Raw genomic sequence first — 18,223 nt, forward strand, 5'->3', positions numbered from 1 at the left:
TGATGCAGCGCTTTATACGCTGACTAGGCTTGTATCCTTCGGCTGCAGGAGCAGGACCAAGAGCAGAGGCTGCGCTTGCAGTTCGTCCTCTGCCCATCGTTGTCACGTATTTGGCACAAGTATTTAATTAGGAAGTGCTTACGTGTAAAGCGTTTCGAGTAAGCACTCAAACAATGCATTTTTTCAACGTCAAATCATCAGAAAACCAATTTCATTTCGTGCACAAGAATTAGAACCTTGAACATACTTTAAGCTTTAATTAAACTGTGCAGTGGCAAGCCGTGCTGGAATGTTCGGAACTTTTAGCCAGATTTTCATTAAAACTTGTTGGCAACTTAACTACATTTAAAATGGGATTCGTGTGGGAAAGACTTTATTTTAATTGGGTCAAACGAAAGTTGTGACACTAAAGGGAACAGGATTACCATTACCATAAATGTTCCTACTACTCTACCCAAGTTGGCAGTGGCTAAAACAAAATGTTATCTGCAAAAGAGCTTAAAGCAGTTATCCAAGATATTATTTGCTGCTCAAAATGATAATTGGCACAGTTGATCGACCACTTACACGCCATAACAGTTCTTCGACATGCCAGGCAGCTCTGAGTGCCTCTTGTTGGAATTGAAGTTCGTCTTCCTTGACTTGAAATTGATGCAAATTTCTATGGCCCAGGGGCCTGATGCTGATGGACGGTTGGCAGTTGCTTTGCCAGTGCAAAGCAGCAGCATCTGACCTCTCCACACCTCAAATATAGTGAAGCCCCCACCTCCACCTCCATCTCCACCTCCAGCTCCACCTAACGATGCCGATTTGCTTTTGGGCCACTGTCATTTGCAGAACCGAAGCTCCTTCAAAGAGCTCTTGGCCCACCCGAGTGTCTTTGGCCCTCTTAACCCTCGGGCGACTAACCAATGAGCTGAGGAAATATTCTCGAATAAAAACGAGTAGAGTAACTCCTCCGCCCCCGATTTCACTGATAGATGTACCTTGTTCTAGACTCCATACCATGCTCCTCCATCGCTGTGCAACTGCAACAGCATCCCAGCATCTTTGTGGCATAGAGATTGTTGCTGCTGCTGCTGCCGCTGAATGTCTGCGCCTTTTTCCATGTTGTGTCGTCTTGCTGCTGGTGTGTTTTTTCCGTTTTCTGTTTTCTGTTGGGGGCACAGCACGTTTTCCGTTTGGAAAAGATAACAAACCCAATCGTTTGTGCAACATTTTCAACAGTTTTGGCACGATTCCTACCACAACGCTTCTGCTTTGCCTCGCCTCTCTGTCTCTTTCGTTTGTCAGCCCGCTATCTCTTTCTGTGTGGCACCAATTTGGGGAATGCTTTTTGTTGCTGTAGCTCTGGAGCTGCACACAGAGAGAATGCGTTTGTTTTCGAGGATTTTATAGAGCTCCCAGGGAACTCTAGTACAGCAGCAGCTTAACATTTAACATTTCTCGTACTGCAAGCCTTTTTGCAATACATTTTCGAGATTCACAAACTATTTTTTTTTGCGGTGCAGCTTTAGCCCGGCCAGCTTCTTCTTTTGGCTGCTCCCCCGAAGCGCGAACCAGTTGAGTTTTGGCAAGTCTTTCCCTTCCGAACGTGCAAATTGCATGCTGTGCGAGTTAATGGCGTTTCGCAGGGGATTTGGTGGTTGGGGGCGGGGAAAATGGGTGTTGATGCTAACGAGTTGAGAGAAAATAAAGTTCATGACTTCATTTTTTTTCCTCAGTATTTTATTTGGCTGGGCACGTCTTGTGCTGCTTTGTTCGTGATGGTTATGCTTAGCACCATCATACACCCAGAAACACACACACACACACTGTTTCAGACGCCCTGGATGAAGAAATTCGGTCCTGGGGTTGAACAGCCATATCCATCTGCATAATATTTAAATGCTCCATTCCATCAAGCAAATGGAAAGATCGTCGCATCCGTCCACCGCCCATTGTAATATAATGTTGAGGATTTTAAATAAAACATGAGGCCCGGCCAGAAGGAGCAGCCAAACAATGGCTGAGCAGAATGCTCTCGGCCCCTTTTCGGGCACAATTGCAATTTCCACTTTTGGCTTCGACTGGCGGCTATAGCTGTAGCTGTATAACTCCAGTCCACAGCTGCATCCACGGAGTGCTCTACTATATACTCGTACTCGCACTTCGTTTTGTTTCGCGTGGAGTGGAGTTTGCTGTTTGGAGTTGATGATGTTTGCCCGATAAGTGGGCAAAGGACTGGAGTGAAGGAGCATCGGATCATCGGGCTGTGGGCAATTTTCAACGAGCTGGGCTGGCTTGATGATGATCTGAGCTGCAGATGCATCCTTCAGCTTTGGCCAGCGCTTATTATGAGGCGCTGCCTTTCCGGGTTCTCTGCGGATTCTGTTGTTTTTGGCATAAATTTAAATGCCGTCATGAGTTCATGGTCCAAACTGTAGCCGCTGGGTTCGATAATAATTCAGCAACGCTCCTAAGATTTTATGTAAAAAAAAAAGAGCATGAGAACAAATACAGTTGTATATTAATTTTAACTTTCCACATTTCTAGCATTAAATTAATTGAACCAAATGAAATCCAGCAAAATATAGAGTGCCGCATGAATTGCAATCAGATTAATATGATTTTGAGCAACTCAAGCATAAGATTAAAGTTCCTTTACAAGTGCTTATTATTCGCAGTTTGCCCCGTCGTTTTAATGTTGTTTTGATCAAGTAGTGGCTGGCAGCTTGTTAACTGCCTCAACGAACTCTGATGAGGATGTGGATGTGGATCTGTATCCGGATGCAGGCAGTCATGTTTATGTTTAACTTTTTAAATGTTAATGCTGCGAGCCGAGTTTTAATGCATTTTAAGTTGCTGTTGCCACGAGTTTGGTTGTCCGTATGTCCGTATGTCCATTTGTCCGTTGGTCCGTTCCTCCAGCTCGCTTCAGTGGACATGCCATCAAAATTCGCCATGCTGCTGGCTACTCGCAATTTTCCATGCACATTATCGGGCCAGGAGAAGCTGATTTCCATTTTGGTGTGTTTTTTGCGCCACCACAGAGATTATTTAGCATTTTTCCCGCATCCGTCGACGGGTTCATACGATTTGTGGTTTGTTGATTTTTCCCATTCAACGCTCCATCGCTCTTTGCCCACCAACCCATGCCCGTCCATCGTTCAGCAACACAATCATTATGGTCGCGCTGCCATCCGTTCAAGTTCCAGTCTTTTAGTTGGCAATTGGCGTTGCCGGGAACATCGCAGCGTATTTATTTTAACGTTAATGGCCAGTTGTCATATCGGGCGAGCAGAGACAGGCACCCCGCAGCCACATCCCTCATCCTCAGCCTCATCTCCATCCACATCCTCATCAGATTCAGATTCACCCACCCCGATCCGCTGCGTTCCGCAGCACGCGGCGATTACATTTTAAGTAGGTGTGTAAACATTTTCGTGTCAGTGGTTTTGGTTTTAATTTAAAGCTGTCGGGGATGCTGTAGCCAGATTAACCAGGGTTGTCCACTTTTTTGACAGCCCTTTTGCCATTATTCAGGGTTGTCATGACCATCTATTGTTCAGTTTAATTAAATGAGAGATAATAAAATTGAAATTATTTTCCAATAGAAATTGGATTACGAAATAATTGAAAAGCATTTACAGCCTGCAGTGTACTTAAGTACTTAACCATGCTGTAAAACACTGTTGCTGCTCTTTAATTTTAACAATACCATTCGACAGTATTGTATTAAGCCAAAGAAAATCCCTTTAGTTTTCAGCTTGAAGTTAGGTAGTTCAGCACAATCAGCTCAATCTGCATATTCTGTCCGAGCAATGAAGTAAAAAATCCGAAGTGAACACCAGCAGCAAAGCAAAAAGGTTCGCAATTTCGGCTGGGATCTCAAGTTGCAGGCAAAGGAGAGTGAAGTCCCATCTCGTCCTTGATAACCATTAACAATTTGGCAAACTGGCAAACTGAAAAACGAAAAGGGGAATGACGAAAAAACAAGACAGCCAGGCAAACTTCATCATCGTCGAGAGCAGTGGGGAAGAGCTTCATCATCAAGGTGATCATGGGTACCATGATTATTATTATCGTACGCAGGCAACCAAGCATATGTGTTAACTTGAAGTTAAGTGGATTCGCTGGAGGATTCTCCGCTCCTCTAGAACATCTTGCATCCATTCCTGCTTCCCTCTTCGTGTTGATAATTTAAATGAGTGAACTCCTGGGTCCGGATGGTTGGTTGGCTTGGCTGTTTGGATCCCAGACGTGGTCTGGGTCTCCTCTGGTATCTTCGCATTTTTATCTCTACCTTTTTTCGTGGGCTTGTTGTTCTCATGTTTCCATCGTGTTGTATGTAAAATGCACAGAACACGGAGGGTATGGAGATGGAGATGATGGTCGGGATGGAGGCCAAAGTTTGCCCGCAACACATCTTAAATTTTCACAAAATTGCTTTCTTTCGTTGGCTTTGTTCGGCTTTGGTTTTGGTTTTGGTTCTGGCTTTGGCTTTTTTGTGTGTTCGAGGAGTTTTGCTTGAATAACTTTGGCTGGCTTTCGTGGCAGGTGCTCCTCCTTCGCCATCGCCTTCGCCTTTGAATTCGCTTTTGCTTCCTCGTCTTTTCCAGTGCTACGAGTGCTCCTCCTGTTGCTCAGTTTGTTGGCCATTAGGGCGGAACTGGCATGTCAACGCCTGATTGACGAAACAATGAATAAGTTGTGAATATTATGCAGCTGGCTCAGTGATTGAGGATGTGGAAAAAGCCAGCAGACTGTGATGCAAATGATGGGCTAGAGTCTTGTAATTATAAAATTAAATAAAAGAGTACTTCCTCGAGAACGTAAAATCTCGTCATATACACTAAAAGAAATGTTTTCGAAATGCTAAATTATTTAAAAATAAATTCAAGATTTTAAAACTTAACTTGCTGAAATATATATGTAGCATCATTTTAAAACGATATATCTTATGCAAATAAATATTTCTAAACTAAAAATCACTTTTGTACAGAGCAAGTCCGCGCTGCAGAGGCTTGACTGTGCTCTGAAAACGGAGGCAGGGCGAACCTAATGGAAAGGTTTCAGGAGCCCAGAGCTGGCCAGCTCCTCTTTCGCTGCCACACTTGTTAACGCCTTTGGACTCGGATAGCTGCCGTCTCCATTTACTGGCTGGAATTGCATTTGCTGCCAACGAAGTTTTCACAGTACCAGTCCCAGTCCCAGTCTCAGATCGTTGGCAACGTCGTCTGGCCAGGTCTGGTCTTTCCCTGGTTTTGCCCTGGTCTTCATGGGCCGGCCTCAACTCTTTGCCTGCTCACCATCTCGTATCCAACTTCACGTTTTGTCCCGCAATTTGCCATGGACATTGCTGCAGCTTGTCGTCTGTCGTCTGGCTGCTGGTGAAGGTGCGAGTAATTGATAAAAAGCATGTTACATATATAATTTATTGAGCATTCAGCCGGCACCTCAGCATCCAACATCCAACATCCAGCATTCTCCATCCAGCATGATGTATGTATGTTGAGTTGTGAGATGTGAGTTGTGAGATGTGGCGAACGCCTAATGGACGACAGTTGATAACAGCCTCGTTTATGCACGTACAGTTCCTTCTCATCAGGGGGCTCTTGAAAACTTTGTTACCTTAAGTAGCTGCATTTCACGTCTCCCGGATCCCGGATGCTGGATGGATGATGCGGCTTTCAATGGGACTTTCAATGTGGCTTGCAAGACTGACAACGGCTTCTGCTCACTTGGAGTTGCGGGATGGCTGCCGTGGTTTAGTTATTTATTTATTTTGTTAAATTTTGTTATGAATGCCATGCAGAATTCCCAGCTATCCAGCTCTCTCTTTCTTTAGTTTGGCAGTTGGGGAAAAAAGGCTATGACAAACACCAGGGCACATTGCTCCCTTCAATGCTATTTTAGTGCAGCTTTTTTGCTTCTGCTCCTCCTGCACATTTAATTAAAAATTATTCATGGGCGAAATTAATTATGGAGCGTGGCAGTGAGTCCCTACAGCGCAGTGCAAGAAATCGGGGATGCGACTGTAATAATTGATTTTCCTGAAAATTACTGCACTTCATCGCAAACTATGATTAGTATAATAACAGAGAAATTGCTAAAGATTTAATCGAACACGACTCATCATAGAAATCATCACGATATCGCACCTGCTTCACTCAAGTCACCTTGAGCAATATGCATGTACTTTAAACTGCATATATCTTTTACGAGATGCTATAGGTACCTGATTAGTGATTCCCCCAGTGTAGCCTCAAAGTCCTCGGTGCACTTCGTCCTTAGCCAACAACAAGTACAACAATGAGCGCATGCAAAATGCGAGGAACAAAAACCACAGCGATGGAGCAGAGCTGTGGCATGAGCAGTGGCATAGCGTACGGATGGTTGACTAGATGGATGCCCGGCATCCTGGCATCCTGGCAGCCAACTGGTGAACTGTTCTGCCATTCTGCCGGCTGCCTATTTAGCCGGGCCAGGCTCTTCAACACATTTAAATAGCTGCAACTTCCGTTGCAACTAGTGCGGCTAGCTGCCACCCATTTTGGTGGCAGCAGGACTCGAGTGTTGCCAGTGCCGGGATGCGGATGGAGTGGCAGCATCCTGCTCTTGCACCTCCCCCATACTCCACCACTTCCTCCTCCTGTAGAGCTCACTTAAAGTTTACTGCACCATATCCCCGATGCCCACTATCCGCCGGATTCGCTGAGTTTCCCGAGATCCCGCCCCGCTCCAGTTGGCTAACAATAACAGCACTTGCACTCATTTAGCATTTAAGTGCAGTTGTTGCTGCCTGCTGGGTGGAGGTGCCAGTGGTGCCAGTAGTAGAACCAACTCACCTGGACCATGAGGGTCGCCATGTGCTGACGTCGCGTTCAAATTGTCGACTCGGTCATCCGAATTATGCCATTTTGCCACAAGCCATTGGAGGGCGGAAGGCACTGGCACCCCCTCCCGGTCAGAGGCAGTGCCAATCGTCGAGCCGCATCATTCACATGAGCATCCGTTGCCCATTTCAATACCCTTGGCTGCTCCTGGCTGTTTCCCATCGCCCGCTTCCATTCCCATCTGGCATCTGGGATCTGGGGTCTGGTATCCGACTGGCACTCCTGCTCCCACTGGAGCCTCTTGTCCCGACCCGAACCCAGTTGTATACATTAATAATTAAAATATTTTCCCAAGTTTGAATGAAGTGCAGGCAGGAGGAATCAACGGGTTACGCCACGGTTCCATCTCTGGCTGCGTCTGCATTTCAATTTCGGTCGAGTGTGTGTGCCTGCACTGCACGAAAAGGTATGCATTATACAGCATTTGATTTAACAAAGCCAAAGCCAATGAAATAAAAAAATAGCTTAATGGACCTGGGTATTTCCAAGGCTTTATCAAGCGATTTTACAACCAGCTAACATAAAAGTGATTCCTTTTGTAGCCCTATCATCTGAAGAAATGTAGCTTTTAAGCTGGGAAATCGTTTGGTTTGCTGCAGCAGCTTGTAAGCTGCTTTAGGGGTTACATAACAGGGACTTAGATTATTTTCTTTGGGAAACCTTATACAAGTTGGAATTTTCTCCATATTTTTTCGCTTGGTGCAGAGGAAAACGAGATGGTTGTTTGGGGGACTTCGCTTCATGGCTTGGTACTCGACTTGATGAGCATGTCTGCTGATGTTGTTTTTGTTGCTCCTGCTGCTGTAGATGTTGATGATGTTTTTTTTCTGTTTTTGTTTTTGTTGGTAATGATGTTGATTTCTTAACGCTTCACTGCCGTCTGCGGAGGAGCATAAAAAATGTGAATAAAATTGTAGGATTTGCAGTTAAGTGCCGTGCGGATCAACCGAACAGCAGCGTCATCTGGCCGCAACGCATTTCCATTGTCAGCATCCAGGGATTACGGTGCACATTACTTCCGAACATAATGATATAGGATTGCCGCATTAGCACTATTATCGAACCATTCCAGAACAGCTAGGCAAACACTTGCCCACTCGCATATAGTACATATGCATATACATATGGTCGCTGTACGGATGTTTGCATGCAAATATTGTTGCATTTGCACACTTGGCATATAAATCCTGTTGCTCCACCCGGGGCCAACTACCAGGCGATGGGCGGAATGGGGCTGAAAAGCGGGCGGAAAAGTGGGCGTGTGTGCACGCTTGATGGCGTATGAGCAGGCAACCAAGCAAGCAACCAACCCACTTTGCAAAATGTCACCATTTTTGTTTTCGGTCCTCCACGCCAGTTTCCCACCTCTCCACCCCATTCGCCAAATGCCCACGGTGCTTGATGGATTACTCGAGAGCCAGCTGCTCTGCTCCTCCGCTCCTCTGCCTGGTTGCATAAATATTGCAAATGCCTGACGCGCTGGCAGGCCGGATGATGGACGGGATCGGGGGATTTGGGGGCATTGCTTTCCGCGCAGCTCCTGTTGCCTTGTGGGTCAACATTTTGCAACTGAAAGTGGACCTATCTTAAGAATGCTCTAGTGCAGATACTTGAATGGCTAAAATATTCAATGGGGTAGTAACTCTTATTCCATTTTATAGCTTTTCAAATAACAAGTCATACAAGCCAAACCAATCTGCATACGGTTTTTAATAGCTTTCCAACCTGTTGTTGCACAACACTACCACTGCTATTAAACAAATTCTAATTAATATTATGTGTAACAGCCCGTTAAAGTTACGCAGTCCATGTTTATTTTAGTGGCAGTGCAGCAGGCAGCCAGCTGAAATTTGTTCCACATGCTGCACCTCCATGAGCTTATTCATACGCAATTAGATCAGCGCTGCAGCGAACAGAAGCTTGGAGTGCTGCAGCCACCCACCCGCCGAACTTGGCCTGTTCCACCCACCCACTCACTTACTCACTCACTTACCCACATGTGCCCATGCTCAGGCACATCCACATCCATATCCACATCCACATGCCCATGCACATAAATGGTTAACAAAGAACTGCCTGGGCGTATAGTTGCGATTGCATTTACCATTTACTACGGCAACAATTCCGGCTCTGCCATATTGTTAACCACTCGAGCCGGCGAACCTTGTTGCTTATTTAATACCCAGCTGCCACTTCACCTCCTGCGATGGTCTGAATACTGCATTTGTTAATTAAAAGTTGCTCAGAATTCCTCTAAACCAAAACGCTAGAAATTCCTAAAATAAATGCGAGTACAATGTGTTCATAGCTTCTTAATCCGTTTAAATCATAAATACTGCATTAGTTTTCCACTAACCCGGTTATTATTCTCCCACTTACTTGCAGTTCATATGCCCAGCTCCTCATCCCTGATAGCCAGCCCGCCAGCCAGTGCGTTTGTCAACACGCCGGCCACCCTGCTCTTCACCACGCGCCACGACATCCAGGTGGCGAACATCACGAGGCCCACGGGCGGACCTCAGATCGACGTGATCGTTAGGGATCTGGCCGAGGCGATGGCCATCGATTTCTACTACGCAAAGAACCTGGTCTGCTGGACGGATTCCGGCCGGGAGATCATTGAGTGTGCGCAAACCAACTCCTCGGCACTGCAGCCGCTGTTGCGGGCGCCCAAGCAAACTGTGATATCCACGGGTCTGGACAAGCCCGAGGGCCTGGCCATCGACTGGTATACGGACAAGATCTACTGGACGGATGGCGAAAAGAACCGCATTGAGGTGGCCACGCTGGATGGTCGCTACCAAAAGGTGCTGTTCTGGACGGATCTGGATCAGCCGCGAGCTGTGGCCGTGGTTCCCGCACGCAAATTGCTCATCTGGACGGATTGGGGGGAGTACCCCAAGATTGAGCGAGCCAGCATGGACGGGGATCCACTGTCCCGCATGACTTTGGTCAAGGAGCATGTGTTCTGGCCCAACGGATTGGCTGTGGACCTAAAGAACGAGCTCATCTACTGGACAGATGGCAAGCACCATTTCATCGACGTGATGAGATTAGATGGAAGCAGTCGGCGAACGATAGTCAACAACCTGAAGTATCCCTTTAGCTTGACCTTCTTCGATGATCGTTTGTACTGGACGGATTGGCAGAGGGGCTCCCTGAATGCCCTGGACCTGCAAACCCTCGAACTAAAGGAGCTTATAGACACGCCCAAGGCACCGAACTCTGTCAGAGCATGGGATCCCTCACTGCAGCCTTATGAGGATAATCCCTGTGCTCACAACAATGGAAATTGCTCACATCTCTGCCTGCTGGCTACAAACTCGCAAGGATTTAGTTGCGCCTGTCCCACCGGTGTGAAGCTAATCTCGGCAAATACCTGTGCCAATGGGTCTCAGGAGATGATGTTCATTGTGCAGCGAACGCAGATTAGCAAGATATCCCTGGATTCACCCGATTACACCATATTCCCGCTGCCTTTGGGAAAGGTTAAGTACGCAATAGCCATCGATTACGATCCAGTGGAGGAGCATATCTATTGGTCCGATGTGGAGACGTACACGATCAAAAGAGCTCATGCCGATGGCACCGGAGTGACCGACTTTGTGACCTCCGAGGTCAGGCATCCCGATGGTTTGGCACTGGACTGGCTGGCTCGCAATCTCTACTGGACGGATACGGTGACGGATCGAATAGAGGTTTGCCGCCTGGACGGTACGGCGAGAAAAGTGTTGATCTATGAGCATTTGGAGGAGCCGAGAGCCATTGCAGTGGCTCCCTCGCTGGGCTGGATGTTCTGGAGCGACTGGAACGAGCGCAAGCCCAAGGTAGAGCGTGCTTCTCTGGATGGATCCGAGCGTGTGGTTCTGGTCTCCGAGAATCTGGGCTGGCCGAATGGCATTGCCTTGGATATTGAGGCCAAGGCCATCTACTGGTGCGATGGCAAGACGGACAAGATCGAGGTGGCCAACATGGATGGGTCTGGCCGCCGTGTGGTAATCAGCGACAATCTGAAGCATCTGTTTGGCCTGAGCATCCTGGATGACTACCTATACTGGACGGACTGGCAACGTCGCTCGATAGATCGCGCCCACAAGATTACAGGCAACAATCGGATAGTGGTTGTTGATCAGTATCCGGATTTGATGGGTCTTAAGGTGACACGGTTGCGGGAAGTGAGGGGACACAATGCTTGTGCGGTGCGCAATGGAGGATGCTCGCATCTCTGCTTGAATCGTCCCAGGGATTATGTCTGCCGGTGTGCCATCGATTACGAACTGGCCAACGACAAGCGAACATGTGTGGTGCCAGCTGCATTTCTGCTGTTCTCGCGCCAGGAGCACATTGGTCGGATTTCTATCGAGTACAACGAGGGTAACCACAATGACGAGAGGATACCGTTCAAGGATGTGCGGGATGCACATGCCCTGGATGTTTCGGTGGCTGAGCGAAGGATTTACTGGACAGATCAGAAGAGCAAATGCATCTTCCGAGCATTTTTGAATGGTTCGTACGTTCAGCGGATTGTGGACTCCGGTCTGATTGGTCCCGATGGCATCGCCGTCGATTGGTTGGCCAATAATATTTACTGGTCAGATGCAGAAGCGCGTCGCATTGAAGTGGCTCGCTTAGATGGCAGCAGTCGGCGGGTGCTCCTCTGGAAAGGTGTGGAGGAGCCACGTTCCCTGGTCCTGGAACCGCGACGCGGTTACATGTACTGGACGGAATCGCCGACAGACTCAATTCGCAGAGCGGCCATGGACGGATCTGACTTGCAGACCATCGTAGCGGGTGCCAATCATGCCGCCGGCCTAACCTTCGACCAGGAGACAAGACGACTGTATTGGGCAACCCAATCGCGGCCAGCTAAAATCGAAAGTGCTGATTGGGATGGTAAGAGGCGGCAGATTCTGGTTGGCAGCGATATGGATGAGCCGTATGCGGTGTCCTTGTACCAGGACTATGTGTACTGGAGCGACTGGAACACTGGGGACATCGAGCGAGTGCACAAGGCCACGGGTCAGAATCGCAGCCTGGTGCACTCGGGCATGACGTACATTACCTCGCTGCTGGTGTTCAACGATAAGCGCCAGACAGGTGTTAATCCGTGCAAGGTGAACAATGGAGGTTGTTCACATCTCTGCTTGTCTCAGCCCGGAAGACGGGGCATGACCTGCGCCTGCCCCACCCACTACCAGTTGGCCAAGGACGGCGTCTCCTGTATTCCCCCGAGAAACTACATTATCTTCAGCCAAAGGAACAGCTTTGGGCGATTGCTGCCGAACACAACGGATTGCCCAAACATTCCACTGCCCGTCTCTGGCAAGAATATTCGTGCTGTGGACTACGATCCCATCACTCATCATATATATTGGGTAAGCTTAAGGATTAGCTTATTGAAGAAATCACTTTAACCATTGCATATTTACAAACCTAGATTGAGGGCAGGAGTCACAGCATCAAACGATCACTTGCCAACGGAACAAAAGTCAGCTTATTGGCTAATTCCGGCCAGCCTTTTGACCTGGCCATCGACATAATTGGGCGCCTACTCTTCTGGACTTGCTCCCAGTCAAACAGTATCAACGTCACCAGGTAAATATTAAATAAACCCATTATAGTAACGAATAAGGGCTAATAATATTATGTAATTGAAGTTTCCTGGGCGAATCCGTTGGCGTCATCGACACGGGAGATTCAGAGAAGCCTCGCAACATTGCAGTGCATGCCATGAAGCGCCTGCTCTTCTGGACAGATGTAGGTAGCCATCAGGCTATAATACGTGCCCGAGTTGACGGCAATGAGCGCGTGGAGCTGGCTTACAAACTGGAGGGCGTAACTGCCTTAGCTTTGGATCAGCAGTCCGATATGATTTACTATGCACATGGCAAGCGAATAGATGCCATTGACATCAACGGGAAGAACAAGTAAGTTTGAAAGTAAATTGTACACATTTTGGAATTATCTTATATGTTTTTTTTTTTACCTAGAAAAACACTTGTTTCTATGCACATTTCGCAAGTGATCAACATCGCCGCCTTGGGTGGCTTTGTCTACTGGCTAGATGACAAAACCGGTGTAGAACGGATTACGGTCAATGGCGAAAGACGATCTGCTGAACTGCAGCGCCTACCTCAGATCACCGACATCCGGGCCGTTTGGACACCGGATCCGAAAGTGCTGCGAAACCACACGTGCATGCACAGCCGAACCAAGTGCTCCCACATCTGCATTGCCAGCGGCGAAGGAATTGCTCGTACCCGCGACGTCTGCTCCTGCCCAAAGCATCTTATGCTGCTGGAGGACAAGGAGAACTGCGGCGCTTTTCCCGCCTGTGGTCCGGATCACTTTACATGCGCGGCTCCCGTATCGGGAATCAGCGACGTGAACAAAGACTGCATCCCCGCCTCCTGGCGCTGTGACGGACAGAAAGATTGTCCGGACAAGTCAGACGAGGTGGGTTGTCCCACTTGCCGGGCAGATCAGTTTAGCTGTCAGTCGGGCGAGTGCATCGACAAGTCGCTGGTGTGCGATGGCACCACAAATTGTGCCAACGGTCATGATGAAGCGGATTGTTGCAAACGGCCAGGGGAGTTCCAGTGTCCCATTAATAAGGTAAGTTTCTCATTTACCAACAGCCGTTGAATTGTTTTAACTGATTTTTAAATCTTTTAGCTCTGCATCTCGGCCGCCTTGCTCTGTGATGGCTGGGAGAACTGCGCCGACGGAGCCGATGAATCCTCGGATATCTGCCTTCAGCGCCGCATGGCTCCCGCTACCGACAAACGGGCCTTTATGATTTTGATCGGCGCTACCATGATCACCATATTTTCGATTGTATATTTGCTGCAGTTCTGCCGCACGCGGATCGGAAAGAGTCGGACGGAGCCGAAGGATGATCAGGCCACTGATCCATTGTCGCCCTCGACGCTGAGCAAATCTCAAAGAGTTTCCAAAATCGCTTCCGTGGCGGATGCAGTACGCATGTCTACACTGAACTCGCGCAACAGCATGAACTCCTACGATCGCAATCATATCACAGGCGCTTCGAGCTCAACGACGAATGGTAGCAGTATGGTGGCATATCCGATCAATCCACCACCGTCGCCGGCAACCAGATCGCGTCGTCCGTACAGGCACTACAAGATCATCAATCAGCCTCCACCACCCACGCCCTGCTCCACTGACATTTGTGATGAGTCTGACTCGAATTATACGAGCAAATCGAACAGCAATAACAGTAATGGGGGAGCCACAAAGCATTCTTCCAGTTCGGCAGCCGCATGCTTGCAATATGGCTACGATAGTGAGCCGTATCCGCCGCCGCCGACACCACGCTCCCATTACCACAGCGATGTGCGCATTGTGCCGGAATCCTCCTGCCCGCCATCGCCGTCGTCGCGGAGCTCCACGTACTTCTCGCCGCTCCCGCCCCCGCCATCACCAGTACAGTCGCCCAGTCGTGGATTTACGTAACATTTTGAGAGTTACATGTAAATTGAGAGAAGGAGCAACATATCACTTCTTTGCAAAGCTTTTCGTTTTATGAACTTTTTATTTTCCCAATTCTAATTGCTACAACTGATTTGTAAATATGTATGTGAGTTTAATTGGTCATTTAAGGCTTTAACTAATTTTAATCATAGCTTAGAGAGAGCGTCCATGCCTGAAGGACTTATTCGATCTCGTTAAGTTTCATTTTGCCAGATAGCCCGAAATAGAATGCAGTACAACGCTTTGCAGCTACCATACGCAACAATAGACTGCAGATTATTAGCAATTACCTTAGGTCTAAATGATGTAATGTTCGATAAGTGAGTCTTTTGAAATTCCGTGTGCCAAATTTTCCGAAACCTGACAGAAAATTCACAAATGGTTAAAACCTAAATACGCAATTTTAATTTAAATGCATTTAACACCTAGACTTAGTTTAATATTTAGTTTAAAAGTGTAAATAGATAACTATATTACGAAGCAATATTGACGAATATGCGACTAATTCAACTGTCTTCTTAATTGTTATAAACACCAAAAAGTGCCTCATTAATACGTGTGTTTTTTGTTTAATCTTTAATTCTCCTATATCATTTATTCATAGATAATACAAATGAATAGTTAGTTATTCATACGACGTAGGTCTTTGCAATAAACAAATTGAAGTAAATTCATATTTATAGTTAATTTTAGTGAACGTAAAATGTAACAAACCATATTTTTAAATGTAAAATTCAGTATTTTAAAAAAATTAAATATTGTCTTTTATTAATGGAATTTTAAATTGGTTAAGTGCCACGGCTAGATGGCGCCACCTGGGAATGTGGAGTGGAAGTTTATATCGTGTAAGGTAAAATATACGTATTATACACACTTTCTACGAAAGTAAAAAAGTTTTTATAAAAGTTGATATGGATTTGAATAGTCATTCAAAAATGGAATACAACACAAAGAACGGATAAAAAACAATCTTTTTACATAATTGTTAGTTTATTATAAAAATCACAACGGTAAAAATAAATACTATTTAACAAAATGGAATGTTGTTGTTAACAAAATAACACAGTGCTGCGTATGCAATTGCTATGTACATATTACACGAACGTTATGAATTGACTATAGACTAGAGTACAAATGTGATGTATTGCAGTGGGTACTTAAGTTGGTTTCATGCCGAACCAACTCATCTTCCAATTCAACGTGTCATGCAGCAGCTTTTCCTCCTCGGAAGTCAATTGAAGTAAGGTGGATACGGCACGTACAAGGTGGCGAGCTTCCACCTAAAGAAATACACATGATATCAATATAATTCGTCAGAAAAAGGATGAAACTCCATACCTCACGACTGGTCAAGAACTTAACAATTACGTGTTTCAAATATTGAAAATTAACTTCGTCCATTATGACGCAATTTCCCCTGTCACCAGTTGAATATCCCTCTAGAGATGAGCTTGAGATTCTGTGACCTGGTGTCGTTGTCGGATGAGATTCACTGTCTGTGGATATCTGCGCACTGCGTAGTTCCTTTTGCACGGTTTTTTTCAAGTCAATCAAACGCTGATTCAGTGTTTTTATTGTCTAGACAAAAAATTGGTTTATTATATATACCAAATAACGTGCATACCAAAACTAACCTTATTCTTTTCGATTATCTCCAACTGAACTCCCTCGAACTCGGTCAACTTGTGGGCATTATCCTGCGCTGTGGTGCTGACCTGTTGCAACGTTTGCCGTGCCTCAGAGATATCCCTTTCCAGTTGATTATTCCTATCCTGGAGGTCGGAGGCCTCGCTGCGTTCTAAGCGCAACTGCTGTCGTAAAATGTCTTCGCTCTGGGCGATTTCCGCATTGCGAAGTATTGCAGTCAATTTCTCCTCTCGTTCGATTTCCAGTTGCATTAGGGTTTCGTCCAGCTGCTCCTGCTTTTCAGTCACTTGAGCGCGTAGCTTTTGGGCCACCTGCTCGGCATTCGAGGAGTACTCGCTGAACCTTTCGTCCGCTGCCGTGAGACGAGTCTTGAGATCTTTTACATCTGTTTCCAGATTTTGCTGAGAACATTCGGTTTATTGGTTTACAAAATCTCCATCAAGCATTTGGGATATTGGGGGTAAACATATATGCGTGCATTATTGAAGGAAAAAGTTTACTAAAAAGTTTGCCAACGATTAAATCAGTTTAATGCGAAAAGGAAAACATTTACAATCAAAAACTACATAATAGGTGTGGGTGGAAAATTCCAAGTAAACCAGGAACTTAATTGTTAATGTTAGTACTGCATTGTAGAGCAAATTAGTGTTACAAGTCCCAATGGAAATCGTCAGAATCGGGAGGCATACTCACAGATTTGTTGCGCTCAAAGAGGATTTGCTGCTCGTTCTCCTCTCGGCACTCTTTAAGGGTCACACTGAGTTCATCGATTTCCTCCTCCAGCAGCTTGACCTGCAATTAAAGTGCATTAGTATTGGCACGTAGGTATTACAATATAACTTACCTTATCGTCCCGCTGCTTAATTTCATCTTTGGCCTTTTCCAGTTCAAATGAAACCTGCTTTCGGCTTTCAATGGCATCGTCGCGGGATTTAAGAGCCTTTCGCTTCTCGGTGGTCTCTTCGGCCACTTGCTTTGATAGGCGACTAACTTGGGTTTCCAACGCCAGATTCTGGCCACTCCACGAGCCTTTGATGTCCGACAACTGCAGATGGGCCTCCTCCAAGTGCTGCTCCAGCAGTTTATGTTCCCGGATGAGGGCTTGCACTTGTTGCTCGGAGTTTAGTTTGCCCAGGGACTCGAGTCGCGACTCTTCGACGATCTTCATGCGCTTCTTGAGGTGCCGGTTCTCCTCCTGTACCGCCGCCAATGTGGTGGTCAGTAAGTTCTTCTCCTGCTGTGTGGAATGTCGCAGTTGCTCTAGTTCGTCGCGTAGATCTTCGGCCACGGATTCAATGGGACGCAGCCGTTCTAGTTCCTCGCTCAAGGACTCGATTTGCTGGGTCTGCTGGCGCATGAGACCCATGCGATCCACAGACTCCTGCTCCCGAAAGCTTAGTAGATTCTTCAGCTTGTCAATCTCGATTTGCTGCAGATTCTGGATCTTCTCCTGCTCCTCGCAGTAGATGTCCTTCTGGGTCTGGGCCACACGCACACTCTCTAGCAAAATCTCGTTGGTCTTGTCCACGCGGGTCTTCTCCTCCTGCAACTGCTGCAATCCCTGCGTGACGGTGGACAGCTTCGTGGTGAGCTCGTTGCACTGGCTCCGCAGCTGGCACAGTTGCTCCGACTGAAAAAAGAGTAGAGGTGTTTGTTTATACGTTTTTTGTATAAGTATACTCAAATAGACTGTTTTTTTTCGCTTCGTTTACCTCATTATAGAATCCGCCACCGCCCACATCATCAGCTGAGTTGGAATTAATGCTAACGCGGCGACTACGTAGCCGGTAATTGTTGTTGTTGTTGCCGGGATAACGTTGATTGGCCGATTGGACCACATCATCGCCAGTTTCCTCCTTGATCTTGTTTTTCAGTGTGGCAAACATTGTTGCGTTTTTCGAGGTGGAGCTTTTTCACTGTTGCTGCTGTTTTTTTTTCTGCCTGTGTACTGCCCCCGACTGAAGTTGGCCTGTTTGTGGCTGGGGCTGACGAAAACGTGCCCGCGGAGCGTTTATAGCATGGCGTTATATCTGGTGGCCGTAGTGTTCCACTTGCTTATCAGGCGAATGCTAATTTTCGTAAACCGTCGATGTTGTTTACCATCGATAAGAATCGACTTTGCAGTAACGTAAATCGACGCACAGCGTTGCCACGCCTGCGTTCCACCTTTTTTCCGTTGTATGGCAGTGCTGCCGTACCTTACA

The 18,223-nt window shown here is 46.7% G+C and overlaps 2 protein-coding genes across 4 annotated transcripts in view; one reads left to right on the forward strand and one right to left on the reverse strand.

Annotated features, from left to right (window-relative positions):
• The window catches only part of LOC6529945 (low-density lipoprotein receptor-related protein 6), a 32,852-nt gene extending 17,975 nt beyond the window's left edge, over positions 1-14,877 (forward strand). For 2 of the 3 annotated variants that reach the window (XM_039372621.2, XM_039372622.2), the window contains exons 3-7: positions 9,264-12,253; positions 12,316-12,473; positions 12,536-12,805; positions 12,869-13,493; positions 13,554-14,877. In XM_039372621.2, coding sequence (XP_039228555.1) covers positions 9,264-12,253; positions 12,316-12,473; positions 12,536-12,805; positions 12,869-13,493; positions 13,554-14,354 — 4,844 coding nt within the window. In that variant the 3' untranslated portion in view covers positions 14,355-14,877. Of the gene's footprint in view, positions 1-9,263; positions 12,254-12,315; positions 12,474-12,535; positions 12,810-12,868; positions 13,494-13,553 lie in introns of those variants that run through there. The other variant, XM_039372623.1, reaches the window with a different exon arrangement.
• A 516-nt stretch (positions 14,878-15,393) lies between these two features.
• On the reverse strand, positions 15,394-18,138 carry LOC6529946 (golgin subfamily A member 1). Its single transcript, XM_002090865.4, has 6 exons — positions 17,732-18,138; positions 16,864-17,649; positions 16,713-16,811; positions 16,007-16,420; positions 15,711-15,950; positions 15,394-15,652 (listed from the first exon to the last, which is right to left on the reverse strand). The coding sequence occupies exons 1-6, from the start codon at positions 17,903-17,905 to the stop codon at positions 15,530-15,532; spliced, it is 1,836 nt and encodes a 611-aa protein (XP_002090901.1). The 5' UTR covers positions 17,906-18,138; the 3' UTR covers positions 15,394-15,529.
• Positions 18,139-18,223: the final 85 nt, after the last annotated feature.

The sequence above is a fragment of the Drosophila yakuba genome, chromosome 2R (genome assembly GCF_016746365.2).
Source record: "Drosophila yakuba strain Tai18E2 chromosome 2R, Prin_Dyak_Tai18E2_2.1, whole genome shotgun sequence".
In the NCBI taxonomy this organism is placed as follows: Eukaryota; Metazoa; Arthropoda; class Insecta; order Diptera; family Drosophilidae; genus Drosophila; species Drosophila yakuba.